Genomic DNA, 12,544 nt, shown 5'->3' with positions numbered 1-12,544 from the left:
GCATCTTTCTCTTTGTCTTTTAAATGAATATAAATCAATAAAAATATTACAAAGTTGCTTCACTTTTTTTTGTATTGATGAGTTTATGAAACAAATGGTAAAGTGACCATGCACTTGACAGTCTCGTGGAGGCTCCCTTAAGAGTCATAAAAGAGGCAGCACTTCACAGACTCAAGGGGCTTTCCTATGTTAGTCCAAAGAATAGGTAGCACAAATAGAAATTCATTTGATGGAAAATTTAAAAAAGAAAAACCCAGAAATCTAATGTCTGTTCTGATAGCACAAGGTTTTGACTCAAATCACAACACTCGGATATTCAGGAAATGAAAAAAAACTTCTAGTTAATAATTTTCTAATCAGTAGACTTCTTTGTATAAAACTAATATGTAACAATACCTTATTATTAAATCACTGTGGTGTTAATTAACTAGTTTATTTAAAAGCTATAATGGAACTATTTTCAAAGCAGTAATAAGTATACCAAGTATAATGTAATAATATAAAGGAAGCATATATTATCTTAAAAGAAATTAAAGCTACTTTAACAGAATACTCATTGATAAAGTAACATCAACCTTGGCCTTACCCTTTAATTTCAAGGCTTCTAATACCTTTGAATCAGCTGTCACATCACTCACTAGCTTGATTTCAATATCTTGAGAGGTCAATTGCAGCAACTTTTCAAAAAGACGTTGACCCTGGGAAAAATATTCAGAAACAAAGAAAAACAGGAAGGCCGACTTAAACATGTATGCCATTTCAAAGAGAAGTCAGTCACTAAAAATTAAAACATCCATTTAAGTTTTAAAAGGTAAGCACTTTAACAACTGATAATCACCCCAGATTTATAAAATTCTTTTCCAAAGTGTTTATATCAAGTAGATGCACTAACACAGTTTGTTCTATCCTGTTCAGTATTGTGCAACTTAGCAATCACTGCAACACTTATTTCAATGCTACAATGCTGATCTACCACTTTACTGTCATGGTAAATCGTACTGTCATTTTTGTAGGCAACATCTGTAGTTATCTACAAAAGAGGCAGTGGAGAATATTAAACAGTTGCATTGGGGCCAGAGAGACCTGGATTGCAGCTGGTTTTCTAATTTACAAACTGTTTCTTACTCTTACTAATCTCCCCTTTTTTCCTTGTAAAACACATAACATTAACATTTACTTCAAGAAGCTTTTGTGAGATTAAAGGAGATAATAGTAACCATGCTTCAGATATTAGCTACTATGGGGAATTATGGTTATTGATCAGCAATTACCTGAAGTTATCTTGTTTGCAACTTATCTTACTGAATTTAACATTGTGCCTAAACATAACTTAAATAAAAACTAGAATACAAAATAGAGGCTTTCTTATTTCTAAAGATTTATTCATTTTTATTACAAGTCAGATATACAGAGAAGAGGGGAGACAGAGAAGAAGATCTTCTGTCTGATGATTCACTCCCCAAGTGACCACAATGGCCGGTGCTGTGCTGATATGAAGCCAGGAGCCAGGAACTTTCTCCAGGTCTCCCACACGGGTGCAGGATCCCAAAGCTCTGAGCTGTCCTTGACTGTTTCCCAGGCCACAAGCAGGTAGCTGGATGGGAAGTGGAGCTGCCAGGATTAAAACTAGCATCCATATGGGATCCTGGTATGTTCAAGGCAAGGACTTTAGCAGCTATGCCACACTGCTGGGCCCAAAATAGAGGTTTTCCTTACAAATTTTTAATGAATACATAATTGTTATGGTTTCCATCTTCAGGAGCCTCTAGCTAACTATACATTCCCAGTATCTAATGGGAGCAGACTACAGAGTTGATTTATTTTCGTTTGTGTGTTTGGACAGACTTCTCTTATCATAAAAGGCAACGAGTCTTCTTTCAATGACTTTGCAGTTCTTTGCTACTGGTCCATAAACACAAATGCCTGTAGGGACCAGACTGGCTTTGGTCTCAATGGCACCTAAATGGCCAAGTCTTATTTTACTTTGAGAAGAACAAACACTTGATAATGCCTATACAGAAAGAGGAAGTCAGAATGGGGGAAATGCAAAGCAGTGATCCCTCAAATTCAGTTTTAGAAGAGACAAGTTGAAAGTCAAGACTCTGGGCCCGGCGTGGTGGCAAAAGTGGTTAAGGTCCTCGCCTTGCACGCCCGGGATCCCATATGGGCACCGGTTCTAATCCCGGCGGCCCCGCTTCCCATCCAGCTCCCTGCCTGTGGCCCAGGAAAGCAGTCGAGGACGGCCCAAAGCTTTGGGACCCTGCACCCATTTGGGAGACCCGGAAGAGGCTCCTGGCTTCGGATCGGCATAGCATCGACCGTTGCGGCTCACTTGGGGAGTGAATCATTGGATGGAAGATCTTCCTCTCTGTCTCTCCTCTCTGTATATATGCCTTTCCAATAAAAAAAATAAATAAAATAAATAAAAAAAAGAAAGTCAAGACTCTAAGGCCTAGGAGGCACAGAGGGTTGGTGTGGCTGTACTATGGAGACAGCCAACAGCAGAGAGGTGATCCGGCACAACCCAGGTGTGCTCTGGTGTACAGCTGTCTGGAACAACCAGAGGTCCACAGCCCTAGGGTGCAGGAGGATGGAGAGGCACTTGCTCCAGGTCACGTAGAAAGACTTTCTTTTAATTGAACTAAGTGTAGAAATATAGGTTGCCCAAATTAGAACTCATCAAATGCAACCAAATTATTCTGTAAACCAGAACCTGGAGACACCTTATCCCAAATAAGGCATTTCTGTGTAGTGTGCTGAAGGAGTGCATCAGAGTTATATACTTCCCTAAAAAGGAGGCAGGAGGGAAGAGGGTAGGGGAGAAATAGATGCCAATTTGCAGTGTCTTTATCAGCTTCAAATTTACTATGCAGACATGAGGGCTTGGATAGAAGCATGACAAGAGGGAATACCCACATGGTGGGGCTTTGTGGCACATCACAGATGGACTCATTCATGGCTGATTTTGGTACTTCTCCAAGGAACTGACTATGCGTCTGCCTGACACTGTGGAAGGTTTGGGGATGTCAGAATTGCCCAGATTGGTACAGCCTACACTTAGATTTATTGCATATTCACCTAAATTTGCATTTTCCCCTTTCACTAAGAAATATACTGCACGTTTTCCTGAGATCCATGAGCCATGGCACAGAATTTTAAAAACAATTTATTTCATTTACTTTTGCTCTACGTTTACAGGCTATATCCGGCATAAATGGAATACAAGGCATCATGAACTACATTTCTCACTCTGTGCCGATTATTGATTTGCAGTGTATATTTCACACAATTTAAAATAAAGGAGACTAAAACCCTCAAACATGAATGAAAACAAACTCTGAGACCCACAGAAACTGCTGGGTTACCCTAAAAACTTTTTGTTACTAGTATATGCTAATTACTTACAGAAAGGAATCTTAAAAATTTTAATTCCAGTGCTCACTGTAATGAAGTTGAGCTAGAGGCTGAGTTTCTATTAAATCTCCTGTCTTTACCATGTTATCTCCCTGTCTAATAATTTTGTGTGTGTGAAGACATTTGAAATTTAATTAACATTCAAAGGCATTAAACACCTATTCTATGCAGAGATCAGCAGTAAGGTTTAGTGCTGCCTATATTAAATTTGCTCATCATTTTTAAAATAGAGAAATAACAAAAGCCCCTTGACTTTTAAACATCAGCAATTTAAAATCCAGCTCTTCCTAGTGAAAAATATTAACCAATATTGCAAACTTAAATAAATCATCTCAAAGACAGTGGCTCAGCGATGGTGACCTACTTTAAGCTAATTCTTTTTGTATGAAGTCTATGAAAACCTAATGGTGAACTGAAGAGTTCAATGGGGGAAGCTGTGCTCCACTTGCAGAGTTTCAGTTTGGGGGACCTTACAGTGTTAAAGAGAATGCTTAAGAGAGGAGACACTTTTGATCCCTGACAGGTAAAACAAGCCATTTCTTCTACTGTTGGAGGTGTATTTGTAGGGCTCACAAACTTAATTGATAAAAGACAACTGAAGAGGAGAAATCCTACATTTTAATTACCTACATACACATATGTATATGACAGCCCCAGGAAGAAATGAATGTGAGCATCTTGGGTTAGACAATGGAAACAGGGTTTGAAATGAGGTAGAGAAATATATGGTAAACGGGTTTGTATGTTCTGCAGACAAAAGCAACTCAGTAGTAAAGAGCTGTCACTAGAAATAGCACTCCTCTTAGTAGAGAGATACATTTTGCAAAGAGAAATTCCCCAGCCCTCAACCCACTTTTTAAAAGGTAAGCTATAGAGGGAGAGAGAGAGGTAGAGGCAAAGAAAGAGGTCTTCCATCTGTTGGTTCACGGTCCAAATTTTATCCCCAAAGCCAGGACCCAGACTTCTGGGTCTCCTATCGGATGAGGAGCCCAAGTACTTAATTTATATTCTTCTGCTTTCTCAGGCACAGAGCTGGATGGGAAGCGAAAGTCAAATCCTGAACCAGTGCTGACATGGCATGATGGTGCTGTGGGTGAGATATGCCACAAAAAAAAATCCTTAAAAATGTAAGCTAAACAAAAAAATAATAAACAAACAAAAGGGGGAAACTGAAACTCTGTTTTTAGGTAGTGAGGGAAAGTAAAGAGACTTTTCTGAATCTGTTGGCTCTCAATTGCCTTTTCCTGAAAATAATGTGTATGACAAAGTGTCATATTTTAGAGTGTCATGTTATGCATAATTTGATGTCAAGAGAGTGGGGCTTGGATTTTGCTGATCCAAAAGAACCCCTGGAAAGATTAAAATGCCCAAAGTTAATGTGAATGGCAAAAGTAAAAGTATTAAAGAGGAATTAGAAGAAAATCACATTTGAAAGAATTGATTCAGCCCACGATGGCAGCAGGGTGAAGCTCGGGTGGCCCTGAACTATCCATGCAGTGGCAGGGCTGGGGTGGGCAAGCCTTGGACCGCCCCTGCAGGTGTGGTGGTAGGGGGCGCTGGGTTGGACTGCCAGGATGCCAATGTAACCTGAAGCCCTTAGGCTGTGTGGTGGCACACAGGTGAAAGCAAATGGGGAGCTTAGGGCTCATGTCCTGGTGAGGAAAGATTACTGAAGAACTTCCATCAATAAAGTCACTCTACTGGCAGGTAAGTGAGCAGGCTGAGACCGAGGGGTTAGGAGTGTGTGTGTGGGGAGAATATGAGAGGACCTTTAAATGTCAGACAAAAACACCAGCACACAATATGAGACCTGAGCTGAGGTAGCTAACACTGACCACCACCGAGTACCATTCACTGGTACACACTGAAGCTAGGGCTGGGTTGTATCACAGTATCCATCAACGAGAGCCAGAACAGGGGATGTGCAATGTGCAGCTGGCCAATGACACTAACCAACAAGCAACATCTGGGGCACAATCTGTGGGGATGTATGTAGGCTCACCTCTGTGAACATGGTCCCCAATGCCATGTGTAAGACCTGAGGCTGGACTGGACATGGCTGAAGTCTTCCTCAGCGTGTGTATGGACTGTGTCTGGAGAGTGCCAGGCTGGGCTGGACTCCAGCATCCACTGATACTTGTGAAAGCCAGGGTGGGTATAGAACATGCTTGGCTAGGACTTGGCTCCTGCTGGTAAGAGCTGTGCCTGGGTGTAGACCAGGTATGGCTGGACTGTAACACCCAACAGTAAGAACCAAAAAGGGTGTGGGCCAGTTGGGCAAGGACACTGATCCTGCCTGGACAAGAGATGGACTAAGCCAACCTGGGCCAAGGACCCACTGGTGTGTACGAGATCTGAAACTGAGAGGAGACCTGATAGGGAAGCTTGGGGAACTCCTTTGTTAGAATGCAGTCCCTGCAGGTGAGTACCAGAATCAAGGCAAGGAGCAGCCCAGTGAGAACTGGTCCTTCTCAGTGGAAAAGACAGAGCAGTGAACAGCAGGCCCTGATGTACATGGAGGATAAGGCAGCCCACTGGAACCTGCATGGAATATGTGGAACCATAATAGAGGAATGAGGGCAAAACAAATTGGACAACTACTCTAGCCAAATGATGACAACAACAAATTCTGGGCAAATGGAGACTAAGGTGGACTATGTCCGCCAATGGACATCTTATGGGTTTCCTCATCCTTGGATCTGTGAGATCAACAGCATTTCAGAACTATCAAAATCATCAGGGCAGAACCCTCAGCATGTGTACCACATTGAGACCTAGGGTTGATACTGGGTGGCTGTTCTCCTTCCCTGAGTACTGGGGTGGTTGGGAGGCTGGGTATGGCTTCTCTACTTGCCTCTCCCTTCCCCTTAACCCAGATACAGGAAGAAGAAATAGAAAATTTGGAAACAATGATCACACCCACTTTCCCCTAACCTTGATCTTTCCCACCCTAATCAACTATGCAAATATTATCTAAAATATGAATTTAAAATTAAACAAAGAATTAATTCTGTAGATTATTTAAGATACAGCGCTGTTTCAGACTTGCTTCATAGTTTTCTCTCTCTGTTCAAGCAAAAACTTAAGCTTAACAGCCTTGAATTTACCTCTGTCCTTTTTATAGAATCCCCAGAGATCCATGTAACCCAGCTGCAGACCATCCAATTTAACATCTCATTTAACTAAGGAATAATGCACAACCCTCAAAATACTAAGGAAGTCATAGCTGGAGGACACCTTAGAAATCAACAGTCTGTCATTTTTCTAAGTTTTTAGAAAGATCCCTGAAGCAGAAGAAAATTAAATAATGTCACTGTCACATGTGGCAAAAGCAGTGCTTTAACCTAAATCTTTCTTATGGATTCAGCAGAGCTCTTTCCATTTTATTATGTTAATGTTGGGGAAAAAGTGAAGTTCCCAAAAGATAGCCTGTCTCTCATCACTCCTGTTGTTCCCAGCTAAAGTATATGGACTCTCCCAGACTAACCAGTTCTGGGGCCACAGAGTACTCAATTGCCAGAAGAGCTGGGTTCTGTTAAGTCCAAGGACCAGTAGAATCATCATTATCCCTATTCTGATGTCTCAGAGCCATGTGTTTTCTAAGAGGCAGGGCAGACTCTGGGGCAGCATCCCCAGGCCTGGGACTAGAAGTTTGGTATTAGATCTGAGGTATCAGAGAGGAACGAGTAATCCTTCTAACATAATACTACAGTTTTGTTCTTCCTTCATCTAAGCAGAAAAGGTTCCCCAGGAATCTTAAAAAATGTAAATAGCAACATTTGTACAGACGGACTTGACCACAAGAGAGAGGAGCACGTGTTGAACAGAGGCCTTGGGAGATGACAGAATTATAGCCAAAACACAGGTTCTCAAAGATGGTCAAGGGTGGTTCTCACTAATGCTCTATCACATTAGAACAACATGAGGATGCACCTGAAGAAAACTATGGCCATGGGTGAGCCCCAAGTCACTGGTCTCAAAGTCAAATGGAAGAACCGACTCAAAGCTCACACATACGTAAGCACACACAGAGGAAAATACAAGAGAACTATGAGGGGAAACGGCTGATAAATTGAGGAAATATAACATAGGATTAATGGTAGAGACAAGGAAACAAGAGAATACATTCAAAAGTAGTTGGAAACAATTGTCCAAACTGACAAACGATCTAAATCAACAAGCCCAAGAGCCACGTGCAAGTAGAGTTACATTGGAGGCAGGAAGACACCGTTAGGCACTATGGAAACTTAGTGCACATCAGGAAAAGGCGGAGGGGAGATTCTTAAAAATCTATGCCCCAAAAAGGGGAAGGGGCAATTATTAATCAGGGAAAATGGATTAGATAGACTGGCATGTGCCTCCTGTTTCTAACACTAAGCTGGCCCCTTGTGCGTAATGACTGCAGCCCAAGAATCCTGTTTACACTCAAACACTTTGGGCAGGAGAATAAACGGACATTTGAAGAAATCTACTAGCTTCCCTAACCCATTTGAAAAATATAGCCAAGAAAGGACGCTAACTGGAGTGAAAGATACTGAACATCACCAAAAATACAAAGACCAGAAGATACAAGAAATAAAGAACATGATATATTATGTGCTTGATATTGCTGCTAAATACAGCTCTTAAAATAGAAAAAGATACATTCCAGGAGATACACTGAGAATGTACTACTCGCCTTCCCACTAGTGGTGACATTGCTCCAAAGGGTTGAGATCTGGTGCTTGGGTCAGGGTGAAAAGATATTACCTTTTATTACTTAAAACACAGTCACAGATACAAAATATATACAGTATATTTACGAGACTGGCTTATGGGAGAAAAAAGTAAAAAAACAGCTGCTGCTGAGGAACACTTATCTATAATGAACAGGGTAAACAACCTCTGTAAAAATGAAAAAAGATAAGTCAAAATTATATAATGGCACAACTTACGGAGCTTTGATAGCTGGAGTCATACATAGGAAATGGCATAGCAGGCAAAAATACATAGCATAGATTACTAGACATACAATTAAGACATGACCATAATATAATATTTCAAAGTACATCTCTAAAAGTCAAGTATATTTAGAACAAAATAAATGTGAATACTTGAAAATTAGATACTATCAGTGAGCTTGATTATATGCATATATATGCACATATTTTTGTCAGTGCACATATCAAACTATCTAAAAAATTTCTTAGACATTCACAAAAGCTTGTCCTATGATTACCATTAAGAAAATCTGAACAAAATTTATAATAAGACCTTCTATGAATTTGATTCTCTACTCACAATCTCACAAAGTAAGACGCAGGCCATTAATATGTAACTCATAAAACAAATCATGGCTTTTTGGAAATTGAAAACTTTTCTCTTAGATATACCCAAGGGGAAAAACTAAATGCAGATATGTGCATTTAAAAATCTACAAATAGGTAAATACATCATAAAAACATAACATGAAACAGTATTTGATCTGAGAGATGTTTATAACCATAAATACTTGCATTATAAAGAAAACATACTATAAAATCACAGTAATCATCAGGTCAAGGACAAGAGGCAGATAACATCCAGAAATGGGATGCAAAAGATTTTTCAATTGCAAAGATGATATAATTTAATGCAAATAGAAACAATAAAATGGTTTCATCTGGGACAAGTGGAAGGACTTCTATATTACATCCCAAATGAAAATGTGTTCCCAGTCAGAAAGAATACATGCTAATAATTTCAATTGTGTCCAGGCACTATAGGTAATGTTTTAGAGTAGGAAAAACATTAACCAAACTGTAGAGGGTTAAATAATGACCTTCAGCGATCTAAGAACTCTCCATGTTGCATTACTTGGGCCTAGGATCTTTGTGATGAAAGTTTCTGTGGCAGAAGATAATCCTGAGTTCTCTGAGGATGCAATCACGGGGGAGTCATATGGCAGAGACAAAAGAGGGTTTGACACAACTAGAAGAGAAGGCAACATGCAGAGCAAGTGGAAGGAGGTTTGAAGATGCTGGCCTCCAAGAGTGGAAGCTGTAGCAGCAAGGACCGCCTCCAGCCAGCAGAAGTGGGGTGAGGCACAGAGCAGGGTTCCTGCCACAGCTCCTGGAGAGAGCACTGCCCTACTGACCCTTCAGGTTTGCTCCACATTCAATCCTCAGAACTGAGCAAAAATAAGCTCCTGTGGCTTAAAATAAAGCCTGTGGTGTTTTGCAACACTGGCCATAGAAAGCAAATACCTAACCAAAAGTATTGGCAGTCATATGGGCACTCATTATAAAAACTGACAATTACATAGCCCCAAATGCCATAAAACAAATGAAAAGCCAATACATTTGTAATATGTAGATGTATACAAATAAAAGGTGAGAAATTAATAGATGTATTATAAAAATGAGCGTATATTGTATATGTTTGTATAACTGTTCTACTTAAGCTATAACTGAATATGAGGATACTTTAAAAACATCACAGAATGTGGAATGAAAAATAATCTTATCCATTGTAAAACATTTTCATGCACTTGAGGGATCTTCAAATGCTCTTGTAAAATACATGTTTTTAAAAATTATGTGTGAATTTCAAATTTTTTTGCACCAAAAGAAACTTTTAATTCCACCAGCCTTTTGAAGTATCCTCACTTATATATGCATATAAATGTTCAAATCAAAATGAAAAAAAGGAAATGTGAATATTAAAAATTTTAAACGTCTTTTGATAGAGTCACAAGAAAACATTTAGGATTTACTGAAAACCATAGTGAAGGTACATACTTGATTTTTTTCTAAAGTACAACTTAAGAGATGAAACCATAGATAGACCCTTTCAGAATCAACTTATTATTTAGTCAACTAACTCACTTGGCTATAAGCTTGATGTTTTATTTATTCATGCATATTTCACAAAATTTTCAGTTTGCACAATACATCAAGTTGGCCAAGGATGTCAACATTAACATTTATCTACTTATGTGTTTGCTAGTATCAAATTTTATTCTCAAATACCCTAGGACTAGGGAAGACACTTTCTTAAATTTTCTTTAATTCATTCAGAGCCAGCATTGTGGCATGGCAGGTGAGACTGTTGCCTGCAATGCTGAAATCCCATATGGGTGCTAGTTTGTGTCCTGATCCAGCTCCTCGTTAATGATCCAGCTCCTGGGAAGCAACAGGTGGGGTGGGTCAAGTGCTGGGGCCACTGTCACCCATGTAGGAGATCTAGAGGAAGCTCCTGTTTCCTGGCTTTGGCCTAGCCCAGCCCTGGCTGTTGCAGCCACCTGGGGAGTGACTCTCTGTTTCTCCCCCTCTGTCTGTAACGCTTCAAAACAAACAAACAAATCTTTAAGGAAAAACATTCATCAGTGCATTTCCTGGTTGCCTGCTATGTCTCAAGGAACTTGGGAAGTACTAGAGACAGTAGACATAGCACCAGATGATAAATAAATGCAGACAAACATGGCAAATTTCAGGCTAAAGGGAGTATAGCTCTAGGGAAAAACACAGAAAGACACTAATTGCTCAGCTGAAGGAACTCAGGGAAAGTTCTCTGAAAGAAAGAGGGAAAGACAAAGTTCCAGGTAGTCACTGGAAAAGCCCAGAAAGTGGGCAGGAGTGGAGATGGAAAGAGAACACGGGGCACATTATGTAGGGCCTTATAAGACAGGGTAGCAGGCAGTGAGGACCCTCTGAAGCATTTTAGTAAGGCCTAGACAGTCAACATTTTGTTCCAAATAGGACTTGGAGTGTAGACTGGAAGATGACTGACACATGGCAAGAAGGTTGGTGCATGGCTTGGCAGAGAATAAGTGGCTGGAGATGCAGAAGCATCACTTGCAATGGAAACAACTGGAAGGGATGCAGGTGTTTATGAGCTAGCCCAGTGCAGCATTGGAAGGGATTTAAGCTGGGATTTCAAGAAGATAGCGGGGATGGCAGCCAGCTCCCAGCCACCTCCCCGTCACCTCCCCACCAGATCCCAGGATGCCTTAGTGGAAATTTCCTTTCTGAAACCAGAGGACAGTGACTATTTCATCTCTCCATGAGTGTCTGGAGCCATGGATCCATGAGAGCTTCAGGAGTTCAGACAGGGCTTGGGTCTAGCTTCTCTGCTGAGGAGAACTCACCTACCTGATGCCTTCAGATAGTATCTGCCATAGAAGAATACAGGCTGCTGGTCCATTCATTACTAACAGACTCTATCTCATTATGGGATTTAATTATACTGAAGAGTTCATCATCAAGGCTTTGACTAATGATGGTTATCTCATTTATGCACCCCCATAGGCATGAACATTGCCAACACTGTCAGCGGCAGATGAAGGGCAATGAACAAACTCATTATGCCAATAATGTTTGTGGAGCAGCAAAGGATTCAGAGCAGCAATAGTGTCTTTGTGATAGGACCCTTGCAGCTGGAACCCTGGAGCAGTCAGAATGGAGCTTTGTGAAGGCTCAGCCATCCACTCAGTCAGCAAAGGGTAGGCAGACAACATTATTAGGGCCCTGTCATTCAGCAGTATTGAAGAGGGTGGCAACGCAGTCCTGTATCACTGCTTTGTTCCTGAGGAAAGGGATGTGACTGTGCGAGGAAAGAGCCCCAGGGCAGACCAGCATTACACCTGCCTCTCTATAATCAGATGTTCCCAGCTAGCAGAGCTTCCAGACCTCCCTCTGGAGAGAGGGCATCTCCAAAGCTTCACAGGTACCCTGCAAACCCCGGGAGCTGAAGGCGGCAACTCAGGCTTGGCTGTTCTCTAAATCTACTTCTGAGAATTGATCCTGAGCAAAGGAGAAAAACACGTGTACTTGGGGCTGACATTGAGGTGCAATGGGCTAGCCTGATGCTTGTGATGCGGTCATCTCATGTTCAGAGCACCGGTTTGAGTCCTTGCTCCCCAAGAACTTCTTGCTAATGTGCCTGGAAAGGCAGAAAAGATGGCCTAGGCACTTGGGCGCCCGCCATCCGTGTGGGAAACCAGGATAAATACCAGGTTTTTGCTTCTGCTGGGACTAGCTCTGTCTGTTGCTGCCAGCTTGGAAGTAAGCCAGCAGATGGAAGATTCTCTCCCCCAACCCCAGTACTTTAAATAAATAAATAAACCTTTAAAAATATGTTTTTCACAAAGATATTTGCTGAAGCAGCATTT

General features: G+C 41.0%; 1 protein-coding gene across 1 annotated transcript in view; it reads right to left on the bottom strand.

The window, feature by feature from the left end:
• PLD5 (phospholipase D family member 5) overlaps positions 1–12,544 on the bottom strand; it is a 316,875-nt gene that overhangs the window by 106,406 nt on the left and 197,925 nt on the right. Inside the window, exon 4 of the mRNA XM_040967871.1 lies at positions 587–698. Within this exon, the coding sequence (XP_040823805.1) occupies positions 587–698 (112 nt within the window). The remainder of the gene's footprint in view (positions 1–586; positions 699–12,544) is intronic.

This window comes from Ochotona curzoniae, unplaced genomic scaffold, assembly GCF_017591425.1.
Source record: "Ochotona curzoniae isolate NIBS_2020 unplaced genomic scaffold, NIBS_Ocur_1.0 scaffold_4683, whole genome shotgun sequence".
NCBI classification, from domain to species: Eukaryota; Metazoa; Chordata; class Mammalia; order Lagomorpha; family Ochotonidae; genus Ochotona; species Ochotona curzoniae.
This window is presented reverse-complemented; position numbering and strand designations above follow the sequence as displayed.